The sequence below is a fragment of the Anomalospiza imberbis genome, chromosome 4 (genome assembly GCF_031753505.1).
Source record: "Anomalospiza imberbis isolate Cuckoo-Finch-1a 21T00152 chromosome 4, ASM3175350v1, whole genome shotgun sequence".
Lineage (NCBI taxonomy): Eukaryota > Metazoa > Chordata > Aves > Passeriformes > Viduidae > Anomalospiza > Anomalospiza imberbis.
In genome coordinates, this window is record NC_089684.1 from 17,200,952 (window position 1) to 17,216,424 (window position 15,473).

Here is a 15,473-nt window from a genome sequence, read left to right on the forward strand (position 1 = left end):
CCAACACAAAATAAATTAACACAGTTCTGCACACTTTTGCACAATTTGGGAATTAAAAAAATGTAATTCCAATAGATTTTGGATCCTAAAAGATCAATAATATATACATACACCCTATAAAATATGTATCAAATATTGTTGAATTCAGAAAATAAAATGCTGCTGTAAGTAATTTTATGAGTGTCAAATTTTTGAAATTTGCTATAAAAGTAGAAGGTAAAAATGTGTTAATTTTACAGAAGTACACATAAGTAAGGTTGATTGTGTAACTAAATCCGTGTTGTTACTCTTTTTCCCTCACCTTGCAGATGAAGAGAAAGTTGGACCATGGCTCCGAGGTCCGTTCTTTCTCTCTGGGAAAGAAACCCTGCAAAGTCTCAGAATACACAAGGTAATTAAATGCAATAACAGATCACTGGATCCTGATTCCTGCGTATATCCTGTCTTTCCAATTGCTGAACCTGATTAATTAAGCTCCTCTTGATGTTGAAACACTATAAAGCAAAGAAGAGGTGGTATCAGCATTTGTATACTGCTTTGCTAATTTAAATTACGTGAACTGAAGATGAGTTTTAATGAAGTAGCCAGACTTGCATTTCTTCAGTTGAGGTTTGTGTTTCATTCTAAATATAGCATGCCCATTTACTTAAGAGACTTTTTGAGGGCTAGAGCATTCTTGGGAATAAAGTCAATCAGATTTTAAAAAGGGACATAACGATAAACCCTAAGACTATTAAAATTGTCATCAAATGTATCACTTTGCTATGGTAACAGGAATGAGAGAATGGAAATTCATGTAGGCAGAGCAGACCATCTGATCTTAACAGGCACACACACGTACTTGCTGTCTGCAATGTGAAAGTATTAGGGGTTCTGTTCTGCTTCCTTGCTACTCCTGTGTGGTGCCAGGAAGCACAAATACCTGCTGCTGTTCCTGTCAGGTGCTTCGTGGGGTAAAGCACTCCTAACCACGAGCAGCAGCAGCGGAGCAGGGCTGTGGATGCACGCCTTACAACTGCATTCTTACTATGTAGTTGCCATAACAATTGTGCTTGGAAGTCACACTGCTTGCCACCCTGTTTGGATTTACACTATTTTGGGTTTTTTCCCCACTATAAGCATCGTCCCTCCCATGAGCCTCCCAAAGCTCTTTGGAAATGGCACTTCTTTTGAACTCGCTATAGTAGTGTTCAGTCACTGATGGCTCTTTAAGTAGTTTGTATTTTATTTCTCTTCCTTTAAGAGGTTTATCAGGTGATGAGTGAAAAGTTAGGCAGCAGGTCCTAGGGTTGCTTTTTGGATGTGTAAATGCTGCAGCAGAGTAAAGGAGGAGATGTGCTGTTGCTGAGAGGCACTTGTTGCAACTTCCACATCCCCCCAAGCCTGCAGGTGGTGTCTTCTGATTTCTGAGTCTGTCTAATGGAAGGACTCTCTTGTTGGCCACCGTTTTTTCAGGTGACCCAGTGGGAGTTCTCTGCACTCCCAGAAGAGTAAACAGTTCAGCAACAAAAAAAAGCATGCTTTTTTGTCAAGTGTGTCTGTCAGGTTCAGAGGAACTGCTGGACTTGTCCGGCTTCCAAAGAGACCTGACTTCTTGTTTCAGGGAGATGAAAACATAGTGGAAAAATGAAGCACAAACAAGTATTTTGTGCTTTAATCTGAGGTGAAAGGAAAGCAGCTTTTAGATCCTGTTTTGAATAACTGTTTTTGACTAAGAACCAGTTTACAGCAGAAGAAAGTAAAGTGTAACAGTTCTACTGGGCAAGTTCAAGGCTACGTACTGCTCAGAGCCAATAAAAGCTAATGTCAAGTGCCTTATTTTGGACCTTGAGTGATAGGCCTTGTGCTGGGTCTCTATGCAGGTGATCAGAATGACTAAGCTGTAAAATCACATTTTTATTTTAAAAATACTTTTAACTGCTTTACTTGGATTTTGAGTAGTTATTGGCATAAAAGAATTCTTAAGTAACATTTGATCCTCCTCCCTTAAACTCTTTTATTTGGTTTTATCTAAATAATATGTAGGCAAATGATGCAGTTCTTGTGCCTGCTTGTTTCCATTTTCCTAGGATCAGGGACTCTAAAATTGACCAGCTGATGAACTTTGTTTGCATACAGGTAAAGTAAGTAAACAAATGCCATTAGGAGGAGCCTTAATTTCTGAAACAGTATTTTCATACCAGCTTCTGTTTCTGTTATTACTCAGCAAAATGAAAAGTTAAAAATAGGCCTGCTCAAACCAATCTTTACTTTTCTTGACCAGTTTGGGTAAATGTTAGGACATGCTATGATTGTCCTTCAGAATAAGGAAGAGTAGAGTGAAATATTTGTAGAGCATAATGAGGTAAATATTAAAATGAACTTGCCTTGCATCATTTAAAGCTATTCCTGTAGCCACTGAAAAATCAGTAAACCCTCCAAGCTCAAGCCTACTAAAAAGCTGGGGTTATCCTACAAAAAAACAGAGGGTTTTTTGGAGTCTCACACTACATTTAAAGTGTTCATGCTTGTGCGAATACTGCTGGGGTTCCATATTTCCTGCTAGGGTATACAGCTTTGATATTCTGTGAATGAAGTACTTTACATTATTATAAAAAGAAAGAGAAAACCAATCCCCCCCACCCCCCTCAAAAAAAAAAAAAACAACAACAAAAAAACCAAGCCTAAAAATGAAAGAGAACCAACCAAACCAAACAAAAAACCACAAGCCAGAAGACACAGTCAGCTGTATTTCTTTAGACTCCCCCAATGGTAGCTTAATCCCAGCTCTTTTAAAAGCTCCATTCCATATGAATGAGCTGGTTTTTAACATGTCAGACTGAAAAAATCAAACTGTGATTCAGAGAGCACCTTTGGCTCCTTTTCCCTTTTCACTTCACACACCCCCCCATTTAACTCCTGTGTCATTCCATCAACACACAAACTTTAAAAGACCATATAGAGTATTTCAAACCCCAATTCCAGACCACTAAGCCACTAGACCTGCTTGATACTACTAGCTCTTTGTCAACAAAATATATTAAAACCTAAAAATATTTTTTTTTCCTTTCTGTTTGGAGATGAAGCAGCACTAGCACATTTCACATACAGGTGGAACTCTGAGATCTGGCTTTCTACATTCCCTGTCAGAAGGCAGCAGTGTAGCCCAGAAGGAAAGGAAATACTCTGGCAAGGAAAGGAATGTGTAAACCTGTATCTTTACACACAACTGGCTGGGCAGTTAACAGAGTGATAATTTTTCAGCCTTGAAATGTGATCCCTATTTCTCCCCTAGCTGGAGGGCTACCACTGCAGTGGTAGAAGCAGGCAGATTTATCCAAGTGAGGGGCTGACCTCTTGAGTGACCAGCAGAACAATTCTTCATATTAATGCTTTCGCATGAAGCTAAAGAGTTTAAGTAATAGTTGCAAATTATGTACTAAAATTTTCTGTTCTCGTGTGAATGTTCCTTGATGTTTTACCTATGGCTGTCACTTTTCCTTTGTGTGGCAGTACTACGGGGCTGGTGCCATGTTCCGCCACGCCGACGACGTTTGGGGACCTGCGGGCAGCCAACGGCCAGGGACAGCAGCGGCGCCGCATTACATCCGTGCAGCCGCCCTCCGGCCTCCAGGAATGGCTGAAAATGTTTCAGGTAACCATGCTTGCAGAAATAAGCATCTGAAGCAACTCTGCCTCCATGGTTTATGGAAGGGAGCGCTTCAGTAGAGTTGGTCCTCATTATACATCCCAGAATGTCTCTGCCGTTGATTTCGTGTTCTCTTGCAATAACAAATGGGCATCAACTTTAAGGAATGCTTGTTCCCTGTTTCAGCAAAAAATAACAGCTTTAACTGCTTTCTTAATAATGTAATCCTTCCTGTTTAATGTTTTCACATCTTCTGCAAAGTCTGTCCAATGTGTGAGGGCTACCTGCATGGCCTCAAGCCATTTTTGCTTGAGACTAGTAAGCTTTAGTGCATGGTTTGCTTCAGTGCAGTTGTAACTCTAGATTCGTCACAAGTCTGGTGTCTTCTAAGAATAGAAAGAAAAGTTTATCAAAAATAGATTAAAAGGAAACTCAATGTGTATTTTTACTGATCTTTGTGTACTGAACATGTCAGTCAGCACATGTGTACACAGATGAAGGGAGGGAGGGAAGGAAGAGGTTTTTCGTATCTTTTAAAATGCCTTCAGCAACGCCTAAAAATTACTTATCTGGGCGAAAGAAAAGATGTGAAGGACAATGCTATGGACCACTTGCACAGGTTGAAACTGAAATCTGCCTGGACACCAGTCAGGGAGCACCTGAGACAATTTTGTGTATGTTAACACAAGCAAAGTCTGGGGCAAGCTTCTGCTTCTGGTCCACAGCATGTACCACGGAGATCTTAACATTTTGCTCTGTATTTTTAAGAAGCAGGGATGAGTCTTAGTCATTGATTTGAAAACTGGAAATATTATGTCTTCCTTTCTTGATTAATAAACTGTTCCTTCTAAAAGCATTTTCAAAAGGAGCAACTAACAAATACAGGCATTGTTTCAATTACTGTAACAGGCAAAGATAAAAGAACAATATTGTAGATACAGGTATCTATCATACAATTTTGCAGGCAGAAGTGTGCTTTGGCTTGATTCATGCTGCCACATAATACCATTGATCTCAATCACTGTCAGTTCTGAACATTAAAATAATAATGTAGAACCTCTTTCCTCCTTATTTTTACACATTTATGATCTGCTTAAACCAGTGGAAGCTTGAAATTAAGATTCTTGTACACATCATTCAATTTCTTCAAAATATTCACATTTAATTACTGTGGTGTATCTTTTTTGAGACTGTTCGTAGAAATATGTCTTTTTAACCCCTAAGAATCATATTTGAATGGTACTACATATATTTATATGGTAGTATAACACTACATTGTATTTTAACATTTTGTAATGGTAAAACATTTGTACTAACAAAAGCTATTTTGTTACTGACAATATGTAACCTACTTTTATGTAAGATTGATAGTTCTTGGTAGTTACATATTTCTGAAAAAGACTATGAAAGGCTGAAGTTTTTGAAAGTGGTGCAGACAGCCGTGACAGTAAGAGCAATGCTATTGGCTGTTTGGTTTGGATATAGTCTATAAGCCCATGAAAATGTTGCCTATGTAGACAGTTGTGTACAGTATGTAATGTAGAAAACATGTTTTAATCCATAAGTATTTACATACTTTCAACTTGTCAAAATACTTAGTTGCAGTACTAAATGCCTAAATGCTGATCTATACTATTGAGAGAGAGAGGGAGGCCTCTCTCTCCTAACTGGAGATCATTGAGCAGCACTTATTGATCACGTCTGTCACTGGTAGTTTTTATTGTAATCACAAAAGGGAGTCCCTTACTTTTGAAGAAAAGCTTTCAGAGTCGTGTAGCTCTATCTCAGTGTTACATCTGCTTGCCTCCTCATTTGCTATGTGCTTATTTTTCACATGAGTTTAATGAAAGAAGCAAAGTCTTAAACAGCCAAATGATAAAAGCACATTCATAGGGGAGGTAGCTCTGCCCAAAGGGCAGGATTAAATGGCACATACAGCATCATTCTTACAATACAAAGTTTTTCCTGTAGAGAAACAGGAATGAGAGAGCTTTCTTCGTGTACTGTGTACTTGCTAGTCCAGCTTAATAGCTCTCTTATTTTATAAGGAAATATATTTCCAATTAATTTTAAAGCTAAATTTCTAGAGGCATGTTAGGAGGACATATGTACTGTTCCAGGTAGAACTGTTCTTTGGCATACAAGCTGGCAGTGATACTCAGCTATTTTGAGGACTCTCACCTGTACATTGGCATTCAGTCCTTCTCCTGTGTTATCTTTTCATGTAAAATCAAGACCACTCTGCAAATATTAAGAAAACTTAAGATGGTCTATAAGGGTTTTTTTTAATTTACTTTTTATATGTACTTCCTGTTGTTATGTTTTATCTAAGCCTTTTATTTTTAAAGAGCAAAATAATGCAGAAGGGAGAAACAATTGTGTAGTTACACTTTCTCCTTAAAAATAAAGTTGTACATGGATTTCAATGAAATCTGGAGAGAATTATAGAAAGGCATTTTATTAAATTCAAACCAGTTAATTTCTTAAAGGCTTATTTATTTTTTCTGGTTTGCAGTGGCTCTTGACTTCAGGTCTTTATAAAATCCACTCTAAGAGTTTTTAAAACCCAGTGCCCAAGTGTGTCTTTACAAAATTTCTTCCTTTACGAGAAGTTTTAAGTCACCAAATTGCTTGCCATAAGGAAAAAAAGTCAGCTGGATGCTAAGTTCAGTCAGAGTTGGTATTTGCTTTAAAAATTACTAAGCTCTCAATTCTTCCTACTTCATATACTTAGGTTGTTGGTTTTTTAAATTTAATTTATTAAAAATGGTATTTTCATGGAAAATTGATTTTGAAAAGATGTTCCATACACACCAATATAGGCAATCACTTTAAATAACTAGTGAATGCTATCATTTTACCTACAACTGGAAGCATTCTTTTTCACAGCAGTTTAGATAGTGTCCAAATGCTTTTGCCATATCTAGTTGGCAAGAGGACCATTCCTTTTTTTTTTTTTTTTTTACATAAATAGTTGGCTTAGTCACCTAAATTCAAATTGTTTACCATTCTCCCTTCCAAAGATACTCAGGAATGAGTACATGTACAACGGAATAGTCCACCTCTTATGTGAAGCAGGCATAAAGACTGTACCATAACCAGCATTGCAGCATTTTCTGCTCTGTGTCTTGTGGTGGGACTGGGTCAAGGGTTGGAGTTTCTGTGCAGCCCCTACTTGCAGCTCTGGAGAGATCTGCACTGCAGCTCCATGCCCCTCTTGGCTGCATCACCATTACTGGTTTGTTTCAGACGAGTCCTGCAGACTTACAGCAGGTCTCCTGCCTGTCCCTTTGGTTTGGCTCTCATGGCAGTTTTGTTACATACAAGTTCAGCTGGTTTCAGGAGAAACTCTGCATTATCCAACCTCTAGCAGGGTTGTAGAATCTGAGCCAGTCACAGCTCCTATGGACAAGGTCCACCACATGATGTGCTGCAAATGTTTGGCCCAGGGGACCAGACTGGGGACTGAGACTCTGATATGGGTTAATGAGGGGACTTCAGCACCAGCTGCTCCTGAATCCCTCCTGGTGTGACAAACTACTTGCTGTACAGCTTTACAGCTGTAGATGGTGTTTCTTTCAGTGCTTATGTGCTATTTTTATCCAGACTGAGATACCCTCAAGGTAGGGGATGGCAGGGTTTTGGGTAATGGATCCAAGAGCTGGACAGAAGCAGGATCCAAGAAGAGCCCTTCTGTAGGTCTCAGTAATGACAGACCTCCATTAACAGAATTTAGTAATGGAGAACAGCACCCTGAAGTTAAACTCTTTAAAATAGATTGTCCTTAATATACCTATTATAGCAAAAGGATATAATTGCTACAAGCTGTAATTGTACAAATTGAAGGTAGCAGATGAAAGCTGAGCAATAGAAGAGTGCAGGTCATGGAAGAGGAGAGGTGCAGAAACAGATGATTATAAAAAAAAAACAGGTGGCAGGTCAGACAGGAGGTATGAGGTGGAAGTTGTAGAAGCAGCAAAGATGTTGTTTATATTGATTGTAAAAAAGGGAAGACATTTACCCAGAGTAGCAAAGAGGGAAAAGAAGGGATGGTTTTCAGTTAGGTAGTGCCATTGTTACAGCAGCTGCTTTACTGGATGAGGAAATGGTATGAACAGCCAAAAGGCTTTGGCTGACAAATCAACACCTTCCTCAGGAAATGGGAGCAAAGAGGGGGTGTTTCTTTAGGATTCTGAAATCATTCAAAGAGCAGTATCAGTGGACCCTGCTGGCTTCCCAAGGGCTAAGGGTGAATGAATCCTGGAGTTATCTTTTCTAAAGGAACCTCAGCCCATAATAAAAGCTTTAGTATAATTTTACATTAAAATTAAACTTCAGATTTGAAGACAAGGAAAGCAAAGCAAGACAATTAAGCAAAAGTATTTTAAAGATAAAGTATATTCTTTACAAGGATATTCAATTTGAAAGGGAGTTGCCTGGTAGAAACCCAAGGTGTCTGGTCACGATGCCACCTGTCTCTAAAGTCTCTGGTCATCTACAAGGTTTGAAACTTTGCAAAATGTTTGGCATACAGTTACTTTTTCTTTCCCTTTTGCAACCTTTGTTCATTGTTGTTGCTCATCAAAGCAACAGTTACTCCTTATCCTTTCTGCCTAGTGAGCAACATGCAGTTTTCTTGCAAGCAGATCAAACTACGGGGCCCCGAAACAGAATTTACAAGTCTTGTCTTCATTAATGCAAACAGTTGTGTTCATCTGGCAAGGCTTCCTCCCAGTTTTCCATGCCCGACATTTTCCTCAGAGACCCCTTACCAACTGTAGCTGGAGGTTTGTTTGCTTAAGTGAAAGACTGAGGGGACAATGTCCTAGAGACAACATTTTGTAGCAGTTGATTGCTTAAGAAGATCTGTAGGAAGCTGCCTGTACCCATCCCCTAATGATGACAGACAGATAAAAGAGGGTTCTGCTTTTAGTCATTAGCAAGTCTTTCCCATTCTTGATCTTTTCCCTTTTTGGTCCAGATCTGTATTAAGTTTTAAAAACCAACTAAGTGTAAGAGAGTTACAGATTAAGATAGCATACAGTGACATTATTAATCAATAACATGTTGGTAACTGCTAGCAACATTTGCCACAGCAGCAAACAATGCTCTTCAGGCAGAGTTGTTCTAATTTAGTAAATGTAGCTGCTTATAAATTAAGAGTAGACTGACCTTGGAAATTTATATTATAAGGAAGTAGCACAAGTATTGCTTTCCCTCTTTTTAGTTCTCCTAATTCAAACACGGTTGACAGATGACATTAAAGACTGCAAACGTTTGTGCCTAACACCAGCTAAGCTGTGGGTTAATGAAACAAACAGCAGTTGGAAAGTTGGCGAGATAAACAGTTCTTCAGTGCATGATTTATGGAGAACTGCTCTGTGATGCAAATGTTTCTATTGAAAGAAATTCATATTAAAAGCTGTTTTCAGCAGCACTGCTGCAACTTTGGCTGAGACAGTCTTGTTTCTTTTTAATATTCTGAGGTATTGGGTATGGGACATAGAAACCCTCATCTCCCGTGGTGACACTGCATACACACAGGTGATGGAGAATGTATTCTTGCCAGCTTAAACCATTTCACCAATTGCCCACGGCGTGTGGAAAGGCTCAGGTCAGGAACCTCTTCCTCCGTTAGGGTAGGCTGTCCAGTACCTGGCACACATTTGCTGCAGGGCAGGGGCATGGCAGTGGGGTGGGGCAGCTGCTGTGCACGGCTGCTCCCACACAGTCCCAGAGAGTGCTCCTTCCATAACGGAGCCACCTCCACTGCCCTGAGGGACTCGGGTCACCTGAAAATCCCCTGGGCTATCATTTGGGTAAATGATACTTCTACTGACATTTCAAGTATTTTGATGTTTTAATTAGGGAGAAATGATGCAATGCTGTGATCTTTCTACGTCGAATAAAGCTGGGTATTTATCTGCTTTGCATTCACTTTCAGAAATTCCACCTTCTTCTTCACTTGCCTCATTGTTCTGGCAGAAACTGCACAGTACACTAACATTGCAGTACTGTGGAGACCAGAGTGAATTGTCAGAGTCAAATCCAGGGAACAGAGATTTAGAGTGAGTAGTAAAGGTCCTGAGATCCATGGCAGACTAATACAGAAATCTAAATTGTAAGGTATCTTGCCCTCTTTTTTAAAGTTTGAGTTAGCCTCTTATGGTAACTGTAATATCATCTGTATGTGCTAATTTACTTGTAAATGTCACTCCAGAAGACATTTGAGAATAGGAATGTGAATCTGCTCTCAAAAAGTGTGATGTCTCATTTTCTCTCTAAGGCTTTATTTGTGCTCTAATTCTGTTGCTAAATCAGCTAGCACTAGCTGTTGGTTTTTTCTGTAATTTTTTTTCTTTAAATTGTTTTCACATAACGAATCAAAGCTCTTTGATGAGCATAAATGAGTTTAAGACATGATTTTTAGATCCTCAGTATATTAAGTTACTATTTTTTTTCCTACAAATGATGCTCTTAGTCTGGTATGCTCCCAATTGAGTGCCTTATTAAAATCTTCAGATTTTATAGCACCCATTAGTAAAAATGTGGAGTAAGAAAATTACCAATCAAAATTCCCTGTTTATTCAAGTGTAAGTTGATACTTAAAAATATGCATTGGTTTATAGCCAGGATTCTGAAATTACAACATTGTCACTTAGGGACACACTGTAGTAATAAGCAGAGAGTAAGCTAATGTACTTTTCAAGAAAGTTTTGACTTTCCTTTCCTCTTATTTCAAGATTTTGGTCTACCAAATGAAACATGAAGATTAAAAGCTATCATCTCACTTGAATGCACAATAGAGAAAGGGAGTTCGTTCTGTTGCAACCCCTCCGTTGTCTGTAGCATGTGTGTAGATTTCATCAACTTCAAAAGAAGCTTAATTAATTCAATTATTATTACTAAATATTATTATCTATTTAATTGCCAATCTCTATGTGTGCATATAACAAATCCTTTCTTAGCTTATGAATTAGTGTAGTAATTTTGAATATTTTGTGTTGATTAACTCCTCATTTTTGTGTCATTAGCATGAGCATTTATCTCCTGGCTTTTTATATGCTTGTATATAGTTCAATGAGGAAACTTAATTTGCCTTATTGGCACAGCAGTGGCACTTACTGATATAAACCAAACCAGTTTGTTAAACTAAGCTCACTGTTTCTTTCCTCTTCTTCCCTTGCAGAGCTGGAGCGGACCAGAGAAGTTACTTGCTTTAGATGAACTCATTGATAGTTGTGAACCAACGCAAGTAAAACACATGATGCAAGTGATAGAGCCCCAGTTTCAAAGAGACTTCATTTCCTTGCTCCCAAAAGAGGTGAGAATTGTGGGGTAATATTGCATTATGAAGTGCATTGGCTGCCATCTTTAGAAAACTTCTGTGCTCATTTTGCCAACGTAGTGATGTAAACTCATGGTAAATGTTCACAGTATGGAACACTGCCATAACATGTCTACTGTAATTTCAGATTGACATATCTCTGTCTCGTGATAGCATTTAGATACTTGGAAATACAGATGACTCCTTAAAACAAAATCCCAATAGCTCTAAAAATATCTCTGTATCTTAATTGGGCCAGTTGTGCTTTTTTTGGGGGAACTAATTCTGTTAGGGCACACACACAGAGTGTGTGGATGATTTCCTCTGGATGTAAGACCTCTCTGCACATTATTCTGTGAGTGTAACCATTATTTTTAATGCTGTAAGTGATGAGTGTTTGTTAATGTTATTTTTGAATTTATTTTAGACTAACGGAACCCTAAAATCTCTACCAAATAAACCAAAAGTAAACCCAGAAAAGCGCTTCTTACTAAGGATCAAGCCAAAATGTAATTAAGCAGACACCTTACAGTAAATCCTTCACTGAAAATCAGATCATGTTGTATCCAGTTAAAGAGAAACCGAGATTTAGATTTTGATGTGTCTCACTAAGTGCTGTCCACACAAGAGTAATTTGTGATGTCATCACAACTAAACATGAGGGTGGATATGCAAGGTTATATACCCAGTTTGCTGGAGTTATTGAATAAATGTATTTTAGTTGACTTATAAATAGTACTTCTCACCTTGATTGATTTTAGGGAGTTATGTCTCAATTCCTATCACTTTGCAAAGCAAATTCTTCTAAGTTATTCTGGTGTTTGTATTTGGTTGCTATGTTTGACATGGTTTTAGTGCCTGAAGACTGTTTTGTGTCACTGTTCTTTGACACTCTTTTCTGGCATATATCCTATTTTTGAATACTTGCATGTACAAAGCCCTTCTTTCCTTTACTGCACTGTCATATCTTCACAAGTCTGGAAGTGTCACAGCCTTCCCTTGCTGGCTGGCATTTGTAAGGGTTGGAATCAATTTATGCAGTAAGTATTAACTTAGTACCCAGGACATGAGATTAGTATTTAGAGAAGTAAGTCCTGCAGCAGCCTTCTCAGGGAGTGGAAAGGACACTGGGGGAGGAGAAGAGTTCAGCAGCACCTCTGCATCATTGCCATATTTCTAGAGAAGCTGTCCAAAGCATCTGAGGCAGAAGAAGGCAACAACACTTTATATTTTGAAGAGACAGAAGATATTTTGCCACTTCTGCATTTATTCAGTCTGGAAATCTAACAGAGAATTGTTAACAGTAACTCGGACATCAGTTCTCTTTGCATGATTTTGTGGCAATACATACTGAAGTACAACAAGTGATCTAGTTACACTGTAACTAAAGATCCTGTTATAATTTCAGTTTTCACAATTTCTTCACAGAAGAAACACAGTACTTAGCAGTAAAACTTCCTCACTTAGGTTTCTTTACTCCTCTGTAAACTACTTATGTTTAATTTGTTTATTTCTGGTGAAATTCCTGCCTCTTGAATCCAGAATATTGTAATGACAGGCTGACTTCATCAGTGAAGTTGGCTTGAATAATTTTTGCTTCCTAACCCCGAATCACTGTCACCAAAATTAACTGAGTTAAAAAAAATCCATGGAGCTGTCTCCACCATTTCTGCTGTTCCCTCACCCAGATTTCGTCAGCAGGGCTGTCCCCAGCTGCTGAGTGCTGGCTGCTGTGGGGAGTGATGCTCTGAGCTGTGGGGGCACAAATGAGTTGTTGGGGTCAGTAATTCCATGAAGAGGCTTCCCTAGCAAAGCCAGCATCCTGTGCAAACATGCTCCCTTGGGTTGTCATTCTGCATTAACATCTCTGCTTATTTCCAGTGCTGTTGGATGCAGTGCACTGATTTTATTACCAAACCAGAACAGGAAGATGATATAGACAGGAGGGCTTTGCTTCAAAACCATTGTCTGCAACGCGAAGACAGTAACTTAAGTGCCAAATAACCATGGAAATATGTGTTTTCCTCCCGAGAAAACAGCAGTTAAACAGTTAATATGAAATAAATAATCTTGTTTTCTTGGTGAGACTTTAGAAATAATTATTCAAATTACTTATTTATGAAAATCAGGTTGAGAAACCAATAGATAAAGAGTTCTGCTGAAATCAGTCATAGAAATGTTGTTGGTTCTGTTTGTTTAAGTGAAGAAAAAGGCAAGGGACTACTTACTATTGGGTTAATAACACTTCAACAGAGAGTAGTCCTAAATCCAGTTCAGTCAAAGGTCAGATCTTTGCTACCTGAAATTTTCTTATAACTAGATCCATGAGCTGAGACAAAGGGATGTCATCTTTTATCCACTGCTAATCCTAAAGTCATCTGTGGGCTGTGTTGACCATTGATGACTATTTAGATAAAGGTAGTCTAAAATAAACGTTTCCCATATTTAACCTGGTTTAGATTCAGTTGGCTCATAGGTTTAATTAACACCTGCTTAGCAAATGTCTGTATCTGTATAGATAGTAATTTTTAAGTAATATTTAAACACACTGCTGTCAACTGAGGAACATTCAGCAAAAAATGGAAAGGGGCCGTGTCATGTTTGAGTTTTGTCACATGCAGGTCTATGTGATGTGTGTTAGGAAACAACACTTTTTCAGTAATTTCATATGCCAGGAATGAAGACAGAATGTCTAAAAGGACAAGTACAGTTGTTACTCCTGTAATAGAGAGCCTTTCACCAGATCCCAAATGCTGACTCCTTCAGTAAGGAGAGAAGAAGATTTTTCAGGTTTGTGGCCTGGGGTACCTACAGGATCTAACACATAATTTAAGGCACAGGTCCCTCTAATGTGGGGTGCTGTGTGCTCCCCATGAGCTGCAGGTGATAACATGCAAACAAAGTGTGTATGCAACCAAAATGCAAGTAGTTGTGACATGCTGAATCCTTATTTCCTGCTCAGTCACTGGCTTGTCTAGATTACTAAATGTTACTCACAAAATGAAGTGAAAAAAACTTCTGAGGTCGACAGCCTGCAGTCGACCTTCCTGCAGTTCCTTCCTTCCTTCCTTCCTTCCTTCCTTCCTTCCTTCCTTCCTTCCTTCCTTCCTTCCTTCCTTCCTTCCTTCCTTCCTTCCTTCCTTCCTTCCTTCCTTCCTTCCTTCCTTCCTTCCTTCCTTCCTTCCTTCCTTCCTTCCTTCCTTCCTTCCTTCCTTCCTTCCTTCCTTCCTTCCTTCCTTCCTTCCTTCCTTCCTTCCTTCCTTCCTTCCTTCCTTCCTTCCTTCCTTCCTTCCTTCCTTCCTTCCTTCCTTCCTTCCTTCCTTCCTTCCTTCCTTCCTTCCTTCCTTCCTTCCTTCCTTCCTTCCTTCCTTCCTTCCTTCCTTCCTTCCTTCCTTCCTTCCTTCCTTCCTTCCTTCCTTCCTTCCTTCCTTCCTTCCTTCCTTCCTTCCTTCCTTCCTTCCTTCCTTCCTTCCTTCCTTCCTTCCTTCCTTCCTTCCTTCCTTCCTTCCTTCCTTCCTTCCTTCCTTCCTTCCTTCCTTCCTTCCTTCCTTCCTTCCTTCCTTCCTTCCTTCCTTCCTTCCTTCCTTCCTTCCTTCCTTCCTTCCTTCCTTCCTTCCTTCCTTCCTTCCTTCCTTCCTTCCTTCCTTCCTTCCTTCCTTCCTCCCTTCCCTTCCCTTCCCTTCCCTTCCCTTCCCTTCCCTTCCCTTCCCTTCCCTTCCCTTCCCTTCCCTTCCCTTCCCTTCCCTTCCCTTCCCTTCCCTTCCCTTCCCTTCCCTTCCCTTCCCTTCCCTTCCCTTCCCTTCCCTTCCCTTCCCTTCCCTTCCCTTCCCCCCTTCTTTCTTTCATTTTCCTTCCTCCCTCCCTTCTTCCCTTCCTCCCTTCTTTCTTTCATTTTCCTTCCTTCCCTCCCTCCCTCTACAAATTAAATTCCAAGTCCTAAACCAAATACATGGCAAGCAGAAGTGGGTGATTCCTTGACAGCTTCTGCACCCTCTTCATTACAAAATCCCCATGTGACCATGGTAGTAGTTACCTGCATTAATGTTTATCAGTATTGTACTTTCTGCAGACTTTTTAGGGACTCTGCATTTCCTGTGACTTTCCTGCATCTTAAACTTTTTTTCCATGACTAGGGAGTTGCATTGTTGCTGTCAAGTAGAAAAGCTGTATTTGGTCATCACACCCTTAATGATACTCTTTGTGTTTTGGATTGTGATTTATATCTCTCTGTTTAAGGCTTCATGGAGATGTGGAGATTTTGAGGGCTTTATTGTGGTCACTATATGGCTTAGCTCAGTCTGAGAAGGTCTAAATTTTTCCCAATAAACTTTAGTTTTGTCATGTGGAAAAGCTCATCTTTCATTTACTTTCTGGTGCCTCTTAGGATTTGCCCAGTGGTTTTGGTAACAAGCTGTACTAAAATTACATGTCTTGATCCTACTGCATCCCAATCCATAAAGCTCCTTGGAACTCCACCCAGGAGTGTGTTTGAATTCTCATCAGAAAATGAGCAGTACC

General features: G+C 39.4%; 1 protein-coding gene across 7 annotated transcripts in view; it reads left to right on the top strand.

Annotated features, from left to right (window-relative positions):
• FBXW7 (F-box and WD repeat domain containing 7) overlaps positions 1-15,473 on the top strand; it is a 176,940-nt gene that overhangs the window by 145,166 nt on the left and 16,301 nt on the right. For all 7 annotated transcript variants that reach the window (XR_010998101.1, XM_068187280.1, XM_068187282.1 and 4 more), the window contains 3 exons: positions 309-391; positions 3,493-3,634; positions 10,818-10,952. Coding sequence is in view for 6 of the 7 variants with exons in the window: in XM_068187280.1 (XP_068043381.1) it covers positions 309-391; positions 3,493-3,634; positions 10,818-10,952 (360 nt within the window). In the remaining variant the exon portion in view is untranslated. The remainder of the gene's footprint in view (positions 1-308; positions 392-3,492; positions 3,635-10,817; positions 10,953-15,473) is intronic.